We start from the raw sequence: 21,236 nt of genomic DNA on the forward strand, positions 1-21,236 counted from the left end.
CTCTGACTAAGTTCTAGAGATCCTGTGTGGAGATGGAACAGAGTTCCAGAAGGACAACCATCACTGCAGCCCTCCACTGATCTGGGCTTTATGGCAGAGTGGCTAGACAGAAGCCTCTCCTTGGTGCAAAACACATGAAAGCCCACTTCAAGTTTGGAAAAAAAGCAACTGAAGGACTCTCAGACTGTGAAGAACAAGATTCTCTGGTCTGATAAAACCAAGATTGTACTGTTTTGCTTCAATTCTAAACTTTATGTCTGGCACCGCTCATCACCTGCCTAATATCATCCCAACAGTGAAGCACGGTGGTTGCAGCGTCATGCTGTGGGGTTTTTTCAGCAGCAGGGACTGGGAGAATGGTTAGGGTTGAGGAAAAGCTGAATGGAGCAAAGTACAGAGATATCCTCAATGAAAACTTGTTCCACAGTGCTCAGGACCTCAGACTGTGCTGAAGGCTCACTTTCCAACATGACAATCACACAGCCAAGACAACACAGAAGTGGCTTGGGGACAACTCTTTGAATTTCCTAGAGTGGCCCAGCCGGAGCCAGAGCCCCTATTAAACATCTCTGAAGGGACTTGAAAATGGCTGTCCACTGATGGTTACCATCCAACCTGACTGAGCTTGAGAGGATTCTCAATGAAGAATGGCAGAAAATCCTCCAAATTCAGATGTGCCATGTCATACCCCAAAAGACTCAAGGCTGTAATTACTGCCAAAAGTGCTTCAACCAAGAACTGAGTGAAGGATCTGAATACTTACGCCAATGTGATATTTCAGGTTTTTTTTCTTTTTAATAAATTTACAGACATTTCTAAACTTGTGTTTTCACTTTGTCATAATGGGGTACTGAGTGTAGATTAAAGAGAAAAAAATGAATTTCAACAACTGTAGAATCAGGCTATAGCATAACAAAATTGACAAAAGTGAAGGGGGTCTGAATACTTTCTGAATGCACTATATTTATGAATTGGTATTTATAACCTTGCACTGTGAGTGGGACATACACAAAAATACCAGGGTGGGTCAATTTTTTATGGGATTTACATTAGTATAAATTGGTCTTTGTATTTTAATTTTAGTGGGTCTATTTTAAATATGATCTTCCTTCTGACTGCAGTCAGTAAAAGCAATAACAACATTTATGATTGTAAAGAAAATGTACAGTGCTGAAGTACTACATACTTGCATGCACCCATAATTTCTCTGTATTTGAAGTAATGGAACACATAATTTGAATTTATTGGATGCCTTGCTTCATCATTCTACACAATCAAATAAATAAAACCCATATTTGTTTTAAAATCAAATAAGTATATTAAACTTTTGTACAATGTATAATAAAAAAACCCGACATCAAAGAGTCAGTTGCTGCAATAAATTGCAATAGAATGCACATTAAAGGGCTTGTAAAAGCAGCAACTGGTCATGGAATTGTGACCATAAGCCATGATAACTAGAAGTGCAAAAATCACATTTAGAGCTAGTAGCAGATACCAAAGACAAATGACAGGACATCTTCAGCTTGTGAATTTCTCTTGGTCATCTGTTTGGTTGCTGTCAGAGATTGCAAATTGAGAGAGAGAGGGATGATAGATCCAACAAAGAAAAATTTAATGGAGTGAAAAAAGAGTGATTTTTTTAAAAAAAACACCTAAAAATCTATGCCTACGATACATATGTAAATGCACATGTGTGGATTATTAAATAATACTTAAAGCCTATGCAAATGAGACAGACATGGCAAACAGATTGATTTAGTTGCATATATGGGAACGAGGGCAGCCCACTTCTCTGTGTATCTTCATTGCAGACGACAAGTGACAGAAATAAACCCTAAATCTGTAGGAGGCAGGAGGGGGAGGCTAGGGTGAGATCTCTTGAAAGGAACAGGCAAGCATTTGAGTGACACATGGGTCTGTGGACACTCGGCCTCCTCTCTCCTCCTCCCCCCACCCTAAGCCAACCATCCTCCTGGCTTCTCCCTTCAAGTCAGCAAAAATACCTCCTCTCCGCAGAAGGCCATATGTGAGTTGGTGGATGAAGTGATGTCAGCATTGGTCACCCAATGGGGGCCCACGGAGAATGTCCGAGGATCTGGTCCTCTGGCTGCCTCATAAGGACGTGTGCCAGCCTCAGAGTTTGGTGAAGGCTTCTGTGCAAGGACAGGTCATCGGGCTTTCCCTCCATCGTTGGATACCGTGCTCCAAGGACCATGGTCTGCTGAGAAAGAGGAGAAACTCAACAGGGGGCACGAGTGACACTCCACTGAACATACAGCAGGGGAACAGCAGAAGCAGGCCAAGCCGGAAGAAGTGGGAAGCAGCTTTAAAGACGACAAGGGGACAGGTGCGGTAGGGCAAACATGGAAAACGCCCATGCCAAAACATCGGAAGAGTGCCTGGCTTACTTTGGAGTAAGTGAACACACAGGCCTCTCTCCTGAGCAGGTGAAGAAGAATATGGAAAAATATGGACCCAATGGTGAGTGCTTTCTAAAATTACAGCCCTTTTGGTACCCATTTGGCCAGGTGCCAGGATGCAAGAAGGCAGGGGAAATGGAGAGCCAGAGAGCTTGAAAAGATGTGCAGAGCAACATAGATACGAGAAGAAAAGAAAGGCGAGCAAAAGTTATCAAACTAGAGATGCACAGCGATGGACATGGATTCTAAAATGTAAGGAAGGATAGAAGCGATAGGAGAAAACCACTATTACCAAAGAAAAATGGTTACGTAATTATTGGAAAGCAGAAAGGAGATGATAGAGATGGCCTAGCAGAGTCTAAAGTTTGGCCACGGAAGGGAGATAAGAATGAAGGTAAAAGCAAAGCACCAGAGGGAAAATTGACGATTGCAAAGTTGGGGGGGGGGAAGGTAGCCATGCTGGGGACAGGGCAGCTGCTGCTGCTTTGCTAAGAATAACTCAGTAAATTCCCTTTGGTATGAACGAGATATCAAAATTGCTGATGGGCAACTTGTAGGAGCAGCCGGGAAGTCGAAACAAAAGAGAGTACTGATATTACACAGCCAGTGAAGTGAGCTAGTTAGATGCTGAGTAGATTTGAGAAGAGATGTCTTTGAGGGGGGAAAAATGTAATTGTTTGTTGGTTGTGATGCCGTGTGAGCAGGTGGATCTGGAGAGGCTTGTTTTGTTAGGGGTGGGCATATCATGCTGCCAAAGATGCAGATGATTGAGAGGACAGTCTGATTTCCTAATTTTATAATGTCCCTCAAATATATGGGGAAAGGTCAAAAGTTCTGGGCTCCTCGGTAGGATTATGACAAGAATTCGATCAGGGAGGATTGGAAATGTGTGACTGTGCTATTTTGTGGTACATGCATGAGTTTGTAACTTCTCTAAATGACCCCAGTCTGTTCCTCCCTATCTCTTTGTGAAGTCCTACCTCCAAGGATTTCCTATGCACAAATTAATTTTGCAGTCACGTAGGCCCATGGTTTACAAATTGAAATCAATAAAAGGCTTACTCATTTCTGCAGGGATGTCCATATCCAACTCCCAATCATTCCCTAAATGCATGATGATACAACTCTTTCTTTCTAACTGTGGAGTTATGACGTATGACACTGAAAATTAACTTTCAACTCCGTGTGCGGGACCAGCTTCTCTGTAAATCCAAAATAGTTTAGCCTACAGTATATCTTTTCTCTGTTGCCACCTTTGCTCAGCAAAAATCACACTAGCAATAACCCTAACCAGCTTTTATTTCTCTCTCTTCCTTTCTTTTCCTCTCCCAACATGCTGTCTCTGAACCCCAGAACTTCCAGCTGAAGAAGGTGAGTCCTAAGAAAGACTGCGCATAAGCAATTGGAAGTATTAAGAAAAACCCCTCAACCTTGAATTAGCATGGCCCAAATGACTTCTCCAGACTATAAAACTGATTCAGTGGCAATTGGGTCTTCAGATGGGGCCTCAAACTTTCTGTTTAGAAATAAAATCTCGGGTTAACCTGTGAATTGCCATGTGGTTTGTCCCAATCATTTCCATCAAGTTCCATCATAAGGCAGAGGCATGAAGCTCTTCCTTTGACCAATCAGATACCAAATTCTGCCTCTACCAAACAGTATCCATAGCCATGTTCTGATCTGCCAAGAATCACCCGAGCACTCAATTTCCTTTTCTTGGGCCCTTAGAACGAATTCAATGCTCTAAGAGGCATATCTGGGATAAAAGATGGTTCTTTGAAATGCTGTTGGCCAAATAATGGAGACTGCTTGGTAGCTGGAAGAAACCTCTCTCTCTCTCTCACACACACACACACACACACACACACCCGACATTTTTTGGATGAAACAAAGATCTCTTTTTGGAAGATAGATCAGTTGAGAAGAGGCAGGAGAACAAAGTCGGTTGTATAACTTGCCATTTCTCCATATTTATGGTTGTTTCGGACTTTCTGTTAACACACAGCTAGACTTGCATAGAAGAACCTACCATTTTTCCAAGCGTGCCTGCTGGAACTTGTTGAAAAATCTATCCTAGATACCTGCAGGCCCGCTGTCCCTTCTCTCTTTCCTTGCAGCCTATTGCTTTCTTGATTTGGGGGTGGGGGGGAGGCAGGCTGATTTTCCCCCACCCCATCTCTGCAGTCTGTGTCTCCTTTGTGCCTTTCACCCCATCCTTTCTTGCTTCTCAGGCAAAACTATATGGGAGCTGGTGGTGGAACAATTTGAAGACTTGCTTGTGCGAATTCTCCTGCTCGCAGCCTGCATTTCTTTCGTAAGTGACACTGGCCTTGTAAACGGAGGGAACTTGGGGAAATCCACACAGGGCTGAAGAGGAGAAGCAGCCATTTGGGGGCAGAATGGGAAAGAAGCTGTGTCGTGGGCAAGTGATGTCTGCAAGCCTGCTCTCTGGGGATGCCATCCTGTGTTAGGAACACACCAACTTCCATTACATTGGAACGAAAAGAACAGAGCTGCAGTTATTGGACTAATTTTAGATAGATTGGTTAGCAATGAGCGGAGTCCTTAGTGCTGTCTGAACTTGTAGACAATTCATTACCCAACTAGGCAACGTCATCGGCGAGAGTGATTGCGGGGTTCGTCCCCTGTTTATAACTGCTGTGGGTAAGCTACTGTATATAAAAAGGGAACAAACCCCACACTCACTTTCATTGACGATGTTGCCTAGTTGGGCAATGAAATGTCTACAAGGAAACCACCAAGCTCAGAGAGCAACAGGGACCCTTCAACCCTGAGCTATAAATATTCCCTTTTACTGGTAATGAGAATCAACAAATTAGTGAATTGGCTGTATGGGAAGAAATAACATGCCATATTTAATACAGTAATTCCCTTTCACCCTACGTGTAGGGATGAACAAAGCGCATAATTTGAGTCGGGATTCAGAGCTGAAATTATTTTCACTGGCAAGACAGGTAACACGAATAAATGAAAACTTTGCATTTGAGCATCTTCAATGTGTTTTTTTCTTCATCAATTATTTTTCAAGATTTGGGGTGTTTATAGATGTTTAATCCAATCAGGATTAATCCATTCCGTTCCTCTTTCTCAGAGCTAAAAACGGGCTTCCTTCTGCAGAACAAATTAGGAAACATATTGAGCTAACGTATTTGTTCAGCAATCTATTTTGACTCCTTCGTGCTAAATGCAGGCACCATATTTTATTTGGCCATTTTTATGTATTTCACAGGTATTTATTTAATGACATTTACACTTAACTTCCCCTGAGAGAATAATGACGATGCAATCTGGTTTAGCCCGTCGGGTTTCTTGCCAATTTCTTACTGTAAATTCACAAAACTGTTTCCTTCTGAGCAAAATCCCAGAAAACAACCTGAGAATCAGTTTGTCTTCTAAATGTGCACTGTTTTTTTTCTTTTTTAATACATAATTTTATAAAAAGTTTTTAAAAGGAGGCTAAAACCAATATAAACTAAAAACTAATACCGATTCACATAAAAGAAGAAGAAAAAAGAGAAAGAAATCAGAAAAAAAAACTAAAAATGTAGGAAAAGGATGGAAAAAAGGAAAAGGAAAGGAAAAAAGGAAAAGACAAAGAGAAAAGAAAGAAAGAAGATGCAAAGAAGCGGCTTCTTTACAGAAGTTATAAGTACAGTTATAAATTTACCTTTTATTCTATAGTTAAAACGTGAACTTCTTCCTATAATCGATTCAGTCTAATCATCAAAACCATAATCATAAGCTCTTTTTTTTCTTCTTTTATGCCAAAAGTCCTTAGGGATTTCCAGGTAGCAATATATGTCGATACTGTTTTCTCTGATCAAAGAAGTCAATTTGGCCAGCGCACAGTTCTTCAGTCAGTTTAAATTATAATTGAGCTTCTACTACAATGAATACATGGACTCAGTCCAGAAAAAGAATATAGAGATCACCTGATCTGCACATTCCTGTATAAAAATGAATGCTCTCAGGTTCGGAGGAACCATAGACTCCTTGCCATTTCTATAATATAGCAAACCTAAGCACGAGAAGCTGAGATTTTGCTTGTTTCAGCACCCAGAAGCACATCGTAGCCTGTTGTGCTTCTGCCTAGTTTCTTGACACTTGAGATGCAACCTCCTCAGATTGTGTTACTAGATCTTTCAAGAGCACATGGCCAGGCTCAGCAGCAGGTTTCAGAAAAGGTCATAATTTACAGTGTGGTTCTCATGTAGCCGTGGTTCAATATTTCATGTCCAGGCAGCCCAGGAATATTGGTGCTTTCTTGATCAAAAAGCCAATCAACCAAACTGTTCAGTCCATTTCCATTTTTCCTTTCTCCTATGGAGCTCTGTAGGAGACAAGTATTATGAGGCTTCTGAACACAGGAAAGAACTATCTGCTTTGGGATTGTTCTGTCGCTGAAAAATAGGACAGACAGTATAAATAAAATTAAGATTACATTGGAAATAGCACTGTCTTCACCGTGGCGGTTGCATTCGAGATATGCTTGGCTACAAGTTTCAGAATTTCTGTGGCTTGGGAAGGCAGCTTTGGTTGAATTCTTCTTTCTCAGAGGATGATTGCAAAACACACTTCTGAGGATGTTCAACCGGCACTAAACAAGATTCATTTTCTCTTTTGTTCACATCTACACTTATCTCTTTGGCAGTTGTTGAAAGAACATTGTCTTTAGTGTTACCACCTTTCCTCTGTCTGTTTTTTTTTACACACCTGAAGCTTAATTAAATAGAAACTAGATTGGGAACATTCATAGCGCTTCTGATTTTTAGGATTGCAGTCAGTTAGAATGAAGACAGTAAGAGGCAGGCTTGTTTTGGATTTTAAGTGCTGAATTTGGACCTGCAAACAAAGAGAAGGAAATCTGATAAAGTCTTTGGAGATAACTCTGGGAAACAATCAAGCATTACAAAGCACATTTTGTATTGTTAATCAACTATAATGCTTCCAACAATTATGCCCCCTCTAGTATATCAAACAGCATGAGGTATGTATTTGCACCATGCTCTGTTCCTCCAACAGAAACCCTGCAGACACAGCTCTGTCCAGCAGGGGGCAGTGTGAAACCTTTTACAGATGCTTCATTCCACTTGTGTGCAACACACACCTTCCTTTCACATCTGAAGCTGTGCACACAGTTACACACTTGCACCTGCCTGCACAATTGTGCAGCATCCATGTGTTTGCACACACCCTTCTCCTCCCGAGCAACGGGAGCCCTTTTGTGCTGGTGCTATCAGGTTTCATGGAGACTGACTGACAAGCTTCATTTTTTGTGGAGAGGCAAAACACAGGCTGGCTTCCGCTGTTTTCAGATGGCAGGTTCAAGGAGAATTTAAAAAGTAAATGGGATTTCAGAAGGAGAAAAGAGAAGTGGGGCTGGGATTTAGGATTCCTGACTGAAAAACGAACAAGGACCGTATCTGAGCAAGAGAGAAGTGGAAGAGTAACCAAATTCTCTCTCTCCTCCCCTCCACCACTGTGCATATCTGGGTTTTTTTCCCCCACAGGTGCTGGCATGGTTTGAAGAGGGCGAAGAAACTGTCACCGCTTTTGTGGAACCATTTGTCATCCTATTGATCCTGATTGCCAACGCAATTGTTGGAGTATGGCAGGTAAACAAACTATTCATGTTTTGTTTCGTTATGGTTTGGGGGGAATGTAGGTCTGTGAGGGTAATCCAGATTCCAGAGGACCAGGTGATTTGAAGCATGTGTGAATGCACATGTATCCGTCAGCTGTTTTTAAATAAAATTCCTCTTTTCCTGGGATTGCACAGGAAAAAAAACCAAACCAGACAACCACAAGCCCAGGAAAAAGGCATCTCTTCTGTTGCAAGACACTAATGGGTAAAATAGAAGTGCTCCATACATCTCAAATCCCCTTTGCCCCTTCAAATCCAGATCCCTAGGACTAATTCAGGTGTTGTACTGGCATCAGGAGAATCTAGTCCTCCCCTCAACTACAGAAGCTGCCTATGCACTTTTTAGACCAATTCTCTAGTTAACTAACCTATCTCAGGAAGTTGTTTTGTGGGAAAAATTAGGAGGGAGCCCTTTGGACCCATGAATGAAAGATGGTAGATAAGCCCAATAAATAAAGAAGCAAACCATGCTTTAAAGCAGTATTTTTCAAACTTGGCAACTTTAAGATGCATGGACTTCAACTCACAGGGACTTGAAATCCACACCTGGTAAAGTTGCCGGCTTTGAAGCCTAATGGGTAAGCTCACAAACCACTCCCAGCCCGAGTAAATCACATTGTGGTTTAGTGTAACCTGTGAAGCCCTCTTTAGCATGCCAAGTTCCAGGGCTTTTTTTGTCATAGAATGCTCAGAACAGAGTTCCGGCACCTTTTTTGGATGGAACCTTGTAGGGTAGGCAAGGCAGGTTGTATGACATATGTGAGTTCCGGCACCTTTTTCTTTTACAAAAAAAGCACTGCCAAGTTCCCTCTACGATGCTCTAAATGCACTACAGTGTGGCTTACTACATTTTGTTCTTCAGATGTGCCTTATGAATGTTATCGCTACTGATGGTTACTGTTAGGAGATGGCTGCGCTGCAACCTAGTCAGTCTCCGAGAGCATGAAAGTGCTTTCCGCAAATTGCAGGGGTGTGTGTGTGTGTCAAAATTTCAAGGCTTAACGGAATAGGAGTTTGGGTTCCTTACTCCGTGCCTGGGTCACACCTGTTTCCGCTGGCTTTCTTGCATGGGGGGAATGGAATGGAATAGAATGGTGCTTCCCTCTGCTGGGGGGGCGAGCTGTAATTAAAAGCAACAATAGGGCATCTTAAGTCTGAATGGGGGCCCTTCTCCTTGCAGGAACGAAATGCTGAGAATGCCATTGAGGCCTTAAAGGAGTATGAACCTGAAATGGGAAAGGTCTATCGATCTGACAGGAAGGCGGTACAGAGAATAAAGGCCAAAGAGATGGTCCCTGGAGACATTGCAGAGGTGTCAGGTAAGTGTCAGGTTGGGAGTGTGTGGAAGCATTAAAGGTCATGGGGATTCCCCAGGGCAAAGAAGACTAAACATAGAGTGAGTACTAGAGTCAGTTTGGATACCACAAGTTCTCTTCCATAATCTTTGAATCCCTAAGTAGCTCAAGCTCCCAACTGAAGCTATTAGATATGAGGCCACTGAAGATGCCAGATACCATTAGCAGTGACATTCAAAATGCTTAGATATTTCTGGAGCGAGGGCTCTAGAAGACAGCATTCTCCTTTCACTGGGATGCCTACTCCTTGATAGAGTAGGGCCAAGGTCAATTAAGTTGAAGGGATGTCCCAGCATTCTCTACTGTTTCTTTTCTAGAGGATATATATTCTCTAGAAAAGGATAGTATGATTCTCTAGTAACAAACATCAACAGCTATACTCCTCTCTAAAGAGCAGTTGCCAAGATTCTTGTCTCCAATCTCCACCTGAGGATTTAAAAATGCTTTTGGGTTTGTTACGCTGAAGCAATTGTCGACACTGACACAGCATTCCTGTATTACATTGATTGCACAGGCTGTCTCAACCTGAACAGTGTTGGACCAAAGATTGAATAGTGATAAAGAAGCATTATTTTGTTAAAACAATTGAGTTGCAAAGATATTTAGCACTGAGCAGAGATCAACCCATTCTTAGATAAGCAGGAGAACTATAGTTGGAATATGTGGCAAAGAAGACATCATTCTCTGAGACCTGAAAGAAATAAAGGTCATTCCCACTTGCACCTAACCAGGACACAAAATACCCTGATGATGTGGTCGTCATTTTGTTCCCAATGCATAAAGAAGGCCGGTTTAAATAATCCTTAGTATACTGGCATTGAACTAGCATTTAACTCTTATTCCAATGTTATTCAAAAGTAGCTTCTAGGTATGTCAAATTTGTCTGGTTTTTTTTTATCTCTGGAAGGAAATAAGGTGACCGCAGTGATTTGAAACAGAGGCAATTTATTCAGATTGAGGGTTGGCAGGATTGAGCAGCAATTTTGTGCTGATTTATTTCTGCGGTTAAGGATGGTAGAGAGAGTTTAACTTGGTCCTAGGAAAACACCCTCAGTGAAGGCAAGAATGCTTCTATTGCAGGAGATAAGGTTAAATTGAGGTATAATTCTCTTGTGGAAATTTCAGAATTTATCAAATTAATTAAGTGAACATGAACCAAGAATGAATTAAAGCAGGGGTTCTCAGCCAGGGATGATCGCACCCCCCCTGAGTGTGTGAGACGATATTCCAGGGGGTGCGAAAACTTGGGTCTTCAAAATTATAGTGTATATGCATAATTCGTTGCTGTTACTTCAAACTTTTGTAAGGGGTGCGAGAATATATCAGAAGTGCTCTAGGAGTGCAGGGTGTAGAAAAGATTGGGAGCTGCTGAATTGAAAGAAGCGACCTTGTTTTGAATTTCTAGCATGTGAAAAAGAAACGTTCTGACAATGTCTATTTCTAAATACTTCTTGTTAGAAATTGGATTAATGGCTACCCACTCTAGATTTTTTTTCACTCTGTGACCATATATTGCTGCAAAACTCATTTGAAGCCAGTGTTTTCTCTACACACTTAGAAGTCTGCGTTTGCCAGCCTCTCCTTCCAGTGACACTTTGTGCAAGGCCGAGAATCCCAATCCAGATGTGGCACCTACCTCTCCCCATTTTGTGTGCCACTCCAGGAAGCACCCTGTTGGGTCACACCGGAACAGCTTATTTCCCACAAGTCAGGAGAAGAGTGGCTATTTTCGTTTGGGTTAGATAGTGTGTTCCTTCAGCCTCAAATCCACAGGAAGTTCTGGAGATGCTGCTTCAGCAACATCTGAACAAGACCGCTCCATCATGGGGCTTGTTTACGCCTTGGGCTTGCCCTGTCTTGACCCTGGAATAGAGGCGAGAGGGATGTTTTGGGAACAGACAGTCCCCATGGAGAGTGCGAGCTGGAGGTGGAGCAGTGAAAGCAGAGCCGTGAGGAATCCCCTTCAGCTGCACTTACTGGATAACAGCTGCCCTCAGAGCTGGGCCAACAGCCAGATCATCCTCTCCTTCTTTCTAATTTAATTTAATTCAGAGATCATTTACTCTCGGGGCCAGTTGCACAAGTGTTTCCAAAATATAAAGGCCATCCATCCATCCATCCATCCATCCATCCATCCATCCATCCTTGTGATGGAGCAGTCTCTCTCACGAGATCTTGTAGCCTCTTTCTTACTTTCCTTTTTGTCACACATTCACACAAAGGAGACCAGAGTGGTTACTTCTGGGCGCCTAGAAAAGAGAAACACTGCATTGCCAAAAAGAAAAAGAAAAGAAAAGAAAAGAAAAAGAACAGACTTTACATAAAATTCTTATTGTCCCACTTATGTGCAGCAAATAGGATAAAGTGTGAGGGGGAAATGTTTTTGCTCTTTTGAGTCTACGCATTTAAGTGTAATAATAAGGGATGCGGTGGCTCAGTGGGTTAGGACGCTGAGCTTGTCGATCAGAAGGTCGGTAGTTTGGCGGGTCGAATCCCGAGTGCTGTGTAACAGAGTGAGCGCCTGTTACTCGTCCCAGCTTCTGCCCACCTAGCAGTTCGAAAGCACGTAAAAATGCAAGTAGAAAAATAGGGACCACTACGGTGGGAAGGTAACAGCGTTCCGTGCGCCTTTGGCGTCTAGTCATGCCGGCCACATGACCACGGAGACGTCCTCGGACAAGCGCTGGCTCTTCGGCTTTGAAATGGAGATGAGCACCGGCCCCTAGAGTTGGAAACGACTAGCACGCATGTGCGGGGGAACCTTTACCTTTACCTTTATTTAAGTGTAAACTTTGAAAGGATTTGTTAATTTGTTAATTTAAGCAGAATGCAAGACATCTTATCATTGCAACTGGACAGGAAATATTTGCTGGCTGCCAACAGTTGGTAGGCCATTACAAGCCCCTCTTTCTCATTTTTGAAACTAAAGCCCTTCTATTTGGACCATTTCCTTTAAAACAGGACCACTTCCCCCTCACCCCCGCTGCACCCCACCACCCCACCCTCCGCCAGTCCTATCCCACCCCAATTTGTCCTGGAGAGTTAAAAATCCAAGGGAAAATTAAAACTCCAGCTCCAGCTCAAATAGCAATAAAATAATGCATATGTGCATGTGGATGCACAAAATATTTTGTCATCGAAGTCAGCTTCCAAAAACGTAGAGGTGAATGTCTCTCTCTGCAGAGAATCTCTCAATCGCTCATTCTTTTTAATACTGAAAGCCCGATTCCTTGGTCATGCTACTTTGTGTTGATCCTCACATTCTTAAAAACATGCTCATTAAAAAAATAATCCTAATATATGTTTTGATCAATAAATCTCCGTGTGAGATGATTTGGTGGCATTGTCAAGAACACAGCCAAAGATTCACCTTGCCTAACACCCTAGCTCTAGCCGCTATCACTCAGCGATCCCAGGGAATCTCACACGCAAGGTTTGAAGATGACAAATTTTCTCATGCTAATTACTCAAAAAGAGAAACTTTCTATACATAGATGCCCCGTTCTTAATTAGGACACTGAATAGCTCTTGTCTGGCCCATCTGGCGTTCATGATTTTATCACCTCCTTTTATGTGCCTCGGTGACCAAATGCCAAGGAAGGACACAATGTTCTTGTGTCTTCAAGAATTGCATAAGGAGGGGGATTCATTTCCCCTAATTTCTTCTTAAACGTAGCCAGTCACTTGTGTATTTGGCCTCTGCTAACTGGCATCACAGTATATATGTTAGGAGGGAATTCAGTAGTTGGTAATATATATGTATAGCCAGAGAGAAAGAGAGAGTGCGTTCAAGTCGAATTCCTTGTAGGTCTGCAGGGAAGAATTTAACAAAGAAATAATTCTGAGGAGCCTTAGCAGCTCATCGGCAACTCTGAATAGTTTATGCTCCTTTTTTTAAAAAAAATGTTGATGGCCAAGCAATTTCAGCATCACCTCTGGGGATGTAGGCAATTGTTGCCACCTTTCTCCTAGTCTGGCCTGGCCTTGAGTTCCCCTCCCTGCCTAGGGAAGCCGTGACCTCTCCATCTCCTTGAAGAAGAGAAGGCAATGGAGCAATGGAGAGTGCCCAGCAACCAGCTTTGCCTTGTATGGACACTGTCAGGCAGCTGGTGATGCTTCGGGAATGTGATGAGGCAGGCAAGGAGAGAGAGAGAGTGAGAGGGAGAGAGAGAGAGGGAGGGAGAGAGAAAGAGAGAGAGAGATACTTAATGCGCTGGTAGAAAAGCGAGCTGGGGTGCATGGGGACATCTAGGGTTACCGTGCCTTGTCAGATGAAAGGAGGACAGGCACTGGGATGCTGCCTCTGGCTCTCTTAGAAGCAGAACAAAAAAACCCTCCACCCCATCTGCATCCCACATTCTTCAATCCTGACATATCCCAAGCATCCCCTTGATGATCACCCACTTCTGAGGAAAACGGAAAATACAGGTTTCCCCTGCACTCCCGAGCAATATTTCTTTCTGTAAGCTCGATATGCAATAGCTTATGAACATTGTATCTGGCAACTGAGCAGAGTCTCATATATGGCTTTAGTATGGCATAGGTTTGTGTTTTTTAAATAGCATTGCTGGGAAGGATTTTGGGGGCAGAATAGTGAGGGTGAGAGACTGAAGAAGCCCTCCTGGGCTAACTGTGGGCAAATGACTTGATTTTTTAAAAAAGCAAACCCGGGAACATTTTAAGGGGAAATGGGGTCAAGGGAACAGGAGAATCCCAAAATTGTTTCTGATTGAGCCGAGAGAAATTGGATTTTCCTCAACAGAGCAATTTTGTCACTGCAGGAATTAAACCTCAGAAATCATATTTAAATGCTAAATGAGAGAGACTTACACAAATGCAGATGAAAATTTTCACTCTTCCAATTCCAATTGCTTCAAATGATTGCATGTGGCTTCTGCCGCTTACATTGTACTTCAATCATGTTTCCTAAAAAAATAAGATTTTCTGCAACGTAACCATATCACAATGAATAAACCAATGATTATTTTTTAATGCTCATCTATCTCTACTCAATAAATGGAGATAAGAAGCCAAATCTGATATTAAAAATACCAGCAAAAGCTGATCAATGATCTGAATGTAATTGTAACTATGTCTAGCAATATAATTTTGAAATTTAACTGATGGAGTTGCTTGCTGAATTAATAAAAATATTTCTTAGGAAAAGCAGGTCCAACAGAAAAGGTCCAAACGGCAAGGAAAATGTTCTTAAAGCATTTTACAAAACATAATACAATATTATAGGCGTAATGCAAAACTACCATATTATGAGAGGTTTAAATTACTTAAGTCGTTTACTTTGGGGCAATCTCAAAGAACTCTGTGGCATTTATTTACAAACAGACATGTATAGAATTGTGCTATTGAAATCCTTCTCCATGTTGTCTGGTTCTTCATGGCGAATATGCTTTTAAAAAGTGGAGGACTCCAGAATTCGTAAGCTCCATTTTTACAAAAGGCAAGAATGAAATGTTTTGCCACCTTAATTTGTTGTTTCCGTGAACAAAGCTTAACCAAATCAAATGAAATCTTCATTACAGTCATAGACCAGCATAAAGTAAAGACTACCATTGGCTGAGACAGAGAATCTTTTTTATAATATTAAAAAAGAGTCTTTGCTTTTCAGGGCTATTCAGACAAGTTTGTTTTATCATTGTTGCCTTGGGAAACCTGGTTGAAAAAATTTCCTAGGAGATAAATAGCAGCATACTTGTTTCTGAACTGTAGTGGTGTACAAAAAAAGTCTGAGAGATTTATCAATAAGAATTTTTTCTCATCCAAGCTACCTTCAGTTCCGTATAAATAATGTTCTTTGTGTTTAGACCAAAGTTTCTCAACCTTAGCAACTTTAAGACACGTGGACTTCAACTCCCAGAATTGCTGGTGAGGGAATTCTAGGAGTTGCATCCACATACCTTAAAGCTGTCAAGGTGATCTAGATTGTAAAAAACAAACAAACAAACAAACAAAACACACCACACTGACGATCCTGGTTAACTGAACCAATGGTCTCCTGTCCATAAAGTATTCAGATCTGACATTGTCTTGTACTGCCCTCCAGTGGACACCACCACTTTTCTTTCCTTAATATAGAACTTGGGTCAATGGACCTCTATCTAGCCTTCTGCTGCCTGAAGCAAAAGATAAGATAACTTGCATGCCTTAGAAACCATCTGGATTGGAAATTGAATTTCATCTGAGGACAAGCTTTTTGTTTTGCCTACAGGAAGGGCTGCCCACACCTTGATTCACACTGTGTGTGTGTGTGTGTGACCTTGTGCAACTTCCTTAGCTTAGTCCCTATTGCAGTCACTTGTAGGTTGAGCAAGTGACATCACATGCTTCACTTTAGAAGCTATATAGGCCATTTGCACGATAACATGACTGACACAAATAATGACATTTGCACAATGACATTATGAAGTGAGTCCCCTCACTGCAGCATCTACTGGACATCTATGAGTCCAGGTGATGGTTCTGGTCGTGGCAGGGTTCACATAACACATAAATAGGCTGAACTCAATTTGTTGTGCAAACTCAGTAGGGTTACTTTGTGACCCAGTGGTTGGACATATACTATCTACAAAATCTGGTTAGGGAATTAACCTATTTTCTGAGTTTGCATAGTATACTAATCTATAAATTAACTAAATAGATTGGGTTTTTCACAGCATGGCAAAATCTGAAAAAACAACTTATGGTTAAAATTTACCCAAGCTTAGTATATTGTGTCTATGCTATCATTTTTGTTTAACCCGGTTAAGTTATGCTAGCCCAGAAAATTGGATTAATTCAGAAAACCGTGGTTTACTTAGTCATGTACAAATAAGAATTATTTGTTTGCCCAGAATTTCAGGCATTGGATGGAGTACAGTGTTTTTGTTACTATTAATGTTCAGTTCTGGGCATTGCCCTCAACATGCTGAGAGCACGTACTTGGGCAGAGCTTCTGCAGATATTTTACAAGGCACATAATTCAGTTTCATGTTGCCATCAGGACAATTTTTACCCAATGCAAATGCAGCTGAATCTTTTCAATAAAGGCTAGTCTACTTTTGGTCTAAATTTTGGTCATTTAACTTGAGATTATAGGAGACCTGAGAAAATATTACCTTACATTCTTAATTTGCTGATATAGATTGCGAGAATTTATATAGAGAAGAGGTATACTTTAAATATTAGAAGGTTGGGGAACTGTGATAGAAATTGGGGTCATTTAAAACTTGGAAATGATAAAGATCAACGTTAAATTTAAAATATCAATGGAAAATTAAAATTAAGGAAAAACCTATTAGGTCATTGATTGTATAAAAGTTTGAATGTTAAGTTAATTAAGATATACATAATTGAAGATTATTGGTGAATATTAGAAAGCTATTTTTTGCTTGACTGATAGAGTAAGAATTTTATTGGTCTGCGAAAGAGACATGTACATATTAAGGGGGAAAGAGAGAGAATTAGTTACTGTCAAATTTTGAGATCGGTATGGATGATACCCAACTGTAATGGAATTATTGTACCCAGGCATTGCGTTGCTTTTTCAACATGTGAATGTAATATGAGAAAATTAATAAAAAAACTTATATAAAAAAAGAAATTTCATTTTGATGTATGCCGATTGGTGTACATTCAAAGTGACAATAAAATTGTTGTTGTTGTTGTTGTTGTTGTTGTTGTTGTTGTTGTTGTTGTTCTTCTTCTTCTTCTTCTTCTTCTTCTTCTTCTTCTTCTTCTTCTTCTTCTTCTTCTTCTTCTTGTTATTATTGTTGTTGTTCTTGTTGTTGTAATTAGTCTTTGATTTACAACTTCTTTTAAGCCCAGAAATTCTGTTGTTAAGCAGGACAACTGTTAATAGAATAGAATAGAATAGAATAGAATAGAATAGAACAGAACAGAATAGAATAGAATAGAATAGAATAGAATAGGAATTCTTTATTGGCCAAGTGTGACTGGACACAAAAGGAATTTGTCTCCGATGCATAAGCTCTTGGTGTACATACAAGCTACAAGTGATAAATTATGATGATGATGATAAATCATGATCATAGTCATCATAAGATACATTCATCAGAAATCATAGGATACAATATTTAGTGATATTCATACAATACTAAATAAGCAATCAACATCAATTTGGCCCCATTTTACGACTTTTCTTACCGCAGTTGCTAAGTGAATCGCTATAGTTGCTAAGTTGGCAACACGGTTGGTAAGTATCTCTGGCTTCTCTGTTGACTTTGCTTGTCAGGAGGTCACAAAAGGTGATCACATGACCTTGGGACCCTGCAACCATCGTAAATAAAAGCCAGTAGCCACGTGCCCAAATTTGGATCATGTGAACATGGGGATCCTGCAACAGTCATAAGTGTGAAAAATGGTCATAAGGCACTTTTTTTAAATGCCGTTGTAACTTTGAACGGTCACTAACTGAATGGTTGTAAGTGGAAGACTGCCTGTATCCCCTACGTAACAGCAAGAGCCAGAAGAGCAATCCAGATTTATGTAGAGACAGAGAAAGAGCAATCTTTTCTTTCTAGCTCTGGTTTCATAGGTGTCTTTCGTATTTCTCATGGTGTCAAGATTCACTCAGTCATGAGTACTGGAAGCACTCAAAAGAAATCACAGAAGTTATCATAAACAATGCTTATTGAATTAAATTAGTTACAGAGACCACCAGGCACCATCATATGACCAGTTTCATCCTATATGGAACCCATCAGAGGTAGCTATCCAAGTGTTATTCTTTGGGGTTCAAATCCTCTATCAGGAATTGAACTCCTGGACCCTCATACTTTATATTCAGTGCACTAGCTGTGGGAGCTATTCTAGTATTCAGTGGTTATAGGGAAGGATATATAGAAGCTATCTTTGTATGGTATATGTTTATACTATTATAATAGCTTGAAGTAGAATAGAATAGAATAGAATAGAATAGAATAGAATAGAATAGAATAGAATAGAATAGAATAGAATAGAATAGAATAGAATAGAATAGAATAGAATAGAATAGAATAGAGCTGGAAGGGACCTTGGAGGTCTTCTAGTCCAGCCCCTTGCTCAAGCAGGAGGTCCTATACCAAAGGTAGGCAACCTTGGCTCTTTTATGACTCGTGGACTTCAACTCCCAGAATTCCTGGCTCAGGAATTCTGGGAGTTGAAGTCCATGAGTCATAAAAGAGGCAAGGTTGCCTACCCCTGTCCTATACCATCTCAAGAATCAATCATCAAAAGTATTTTCAAGATTTGGCATTATCAAAACGAAACCCAATAAAAACAAAGTTGAAATCATATTGTATTTTTCCCCCCTTTTCCAGTTCTACATAATGCAGGTAGTCCTCAACTTACGTCCACAACTGAGCCCAAAATTTCTGTGGCTAAGTGAGACATTTGTTAAGTGAGTCTTCCCCCATTTTACAACCTTTCTTGCCACATTTGTTAAGTGAATAACTGCAGTTGTTAAGTTAGTCACACAGTTGCTAAGTGAATCTGGCTCCCCCATTGATTTTGCTTGTCAGGAGGTCACAAAAGGGGATCACATGACCCTGGGACACTGTAATCGTCATAAATACGAGTCAGTTGCCAAGCATCTGACTTTTGATCATGCGACCATGGGGATGCCGTGACAGTGTGGAAAATGGTCGTAAGTCACTTTTTTCAGTGTTGTTGTAACTTCAAACGGTCAGTAAACAAACGGTTGTAAGTCAAGGACTCCCTGTAGACTGTCTCTTTCCATTGCAAGGATTAGACTATATAAATTTGATCTTTATTTCTGCACTGCTCAATTTTGCTGTTGTCTTGTTTTTCACTGACTGTATGAGAACTGACTCTCACATGTGCTATTCTAGCAGGGATTTTTTCGTAATAATAATAAAATGGTGATATATCCTAGCCTCAGAACTTGGTATTAATACCTTCATTTCTCTTTCAACAAAGATGCTTAAACTAGTCAATAGGAGGGGTTTGTTTATTTTTATTTTTTTACATCAAACAATAGTGATTGTTCTGCTAAAACTGGAGGTTTTTTCTTCTTTTTTTTGTTCCCCAGTTGGTGACAAAGTCCCAGCTGATATCCGCATAATTTCCATCAAATCCACCACTCTGCGTGTGGACCAGTCTATTCTGACAGGTAAGGAACTCATACCTAATGCTAGCAATAAATATATTCTGCCCATAAGAGAATGGAGAAAAAAAGTAAAAAAAAAAGCGGGTGTGGGGGGGGGGGAGAAAGAGGGAATAACAACAGAGGCTATGTTTTTAAATCTCAGCCAATCTGAGAAGAACTGGAATAGAACCTATTAGAACCTATAAACCACTTTGTAAAGAGGAAGGATAGGATTATCTTAGAGATCATAGTCTCTATGGAAAAAAAATCTGTGGTTGGGAAAACGTGCTTTGGAAAATCATTGGTTTGGGTAGATTTGGATATGATCCATGCCAGTATTTTTTAACCTTGGCTAATTAAAGACATGTAGACATGTAGACTCGATTGTTGATGGTCGGCAGTTTGGCGGGTCGAATCCCGAGTGCCACGTAGCAGAGTGAGCGCCTGTTACTCATCCCAGCTTCTGCCAACCTAGCAGTTCAAAAGCACGTAAAAATGCAAGCAGAAAAATAGGGACCACTACGGTGGGAAGGTAACAGCATTCTGTGCGCCTTTGGCGGCCAGTCATATTGGCCACATGACCACGGAAACGTCCTCGGACAAGCGCTGGCTCTTCGGCTTTGAAACGGAGATGAGCACTGGCCCCTAGAGTCGGAAACGACTAGCACGCATGTGCGGGGGAACCTTTACCTTTACCTTTAGACTTCAACTTCCAGAATTCACTAGCCAGCTTGCTGGCTGAGGAATTCTGGATTAAAGTCCACATAACATAAAGTACCTATGACCCTCTTTTGTATGAAGCAAGTGGTCTGACCCTTTATTTACCCACCCAGGTGAATCTGTCTCTGTGATCAAACATACTGATCCTGTCCCAGATCCCCGAGCTGTAAATCAGGACAAGAAGAACATGCTGTTTTCTGTGAGTACTACTGACAGGGCTGAAGATGTAAAGCCTGCTGATGCATCTTTTTGTCCCTGATTCAAATAGTACATGGCAGGGATACTAATGGGACACTAAATACCATATTCCAATTATCTTTATTTGGTAATGCAGTGGGATAAAGAATCAGGTGACATGTCTATGGAGTTTCTCAGTCATCCAGATCATGGTTGTCCGCAAAGTGCTTTTTCGAAAGGCAACTGGACTTTATTTTTTCTCTGAAGACAGTTTGCTTCTCATCCAAGAAGCTTCTTCAGCTCAGAGCACAACTTTCTCCTTCTGTCCTGGCCACTTTTTGCAGAAGCACGATCGCGAGTGTTTTAATAAATTGCATCACTGGTTTGTTGGTAGGAGTGTCTCAGATAGAAGGTCCATACAGAGTGTGATAAGGACAGCTGAGAAGATTATAGGAAGCCCGCTCCCTGTTATTCAGGATACTGCTTATAAGTACTATGTGCTTAGAGTGTGGAGCATTATTAGAGACCCCACACACTCACTTCACAGTCTGTTTCTGTTGCTCCCCTCTGGGAGGAGGTTTCAAAGTATTTATAGCAGAACTACTAGATTCTGTAACAGCTTTGTTCCTTATGCCATCGGTCTTGTAAATTTGCAGGATTCTTTTTTTTCTGCCATGTGTAGGTATATATTCGAACTAGACTGTGATGTTTCTCTGTGTCATATATGTATGGGTGTGTGGGTATATGCAAAATGGTATTTCTTTGAGAGCTGAATGCAATGAAATTTCATTTCA

The 21,236-nt window shown here is 40.9% G+C and overlaps 1 protein-coding gene across 2 annotated transcripts in view; it reads left to right on the plus strand.

The window, feature by feature from the left end:
* The first annotated feature begins 2,127 nt into the window (after positions 1-2,127).
* LOC308677998 (sarcoplasmic/endoplasmic reticulum calcium ATPase 1-like) overlaps positions 2,128-21,236 on the plus strand; it is a 44,717-nt gene continuing 25,608 nt past the window's right edge. For both annotated transcript variants that reach the window (XM_081344772.1, XM_081344771.1), the window contains exons 1-7: positions 2,128-2,484; positions 3,777-3,794; positions 4,655-4,737; positions 7,955-8,059; positions 9,269-9,407; positions 19,489-19,569; positions 20,379-20,464. In XM_081344772.1, the coding sequence (XP_081200898.1) occupies positions 2,367-2,484; positions 3,777-3,794; positions 4,655-4,737; positions 7,955-8,059; positions 9,269-9,407; positions 19,489-19,569; positions 20,379-20,464 (630 nt within the window). In that variant the 5' untranslated portion in view covers positions 2,128-2,366. The remainder of the gene's footprint in view (positions 2,485-3,776; positions 3,795-4,654; positions 4,738-7,954; positions 8,060-9,268; positions 9,408-19,488; positions 19,570-20,378; positions 20,465-21,236) is intronic.

Source organism: Vipera berus (genome assembly GCF_964194415.1).
Source record: "Vipera berus genome assembly, chromosome: Z".
NCBI classification, from domain to species: Eukaryota; Metazoa; Chordata; class Lepidosauria; order Squamata; family Viperidae; genus Vipera; species Vipera berus.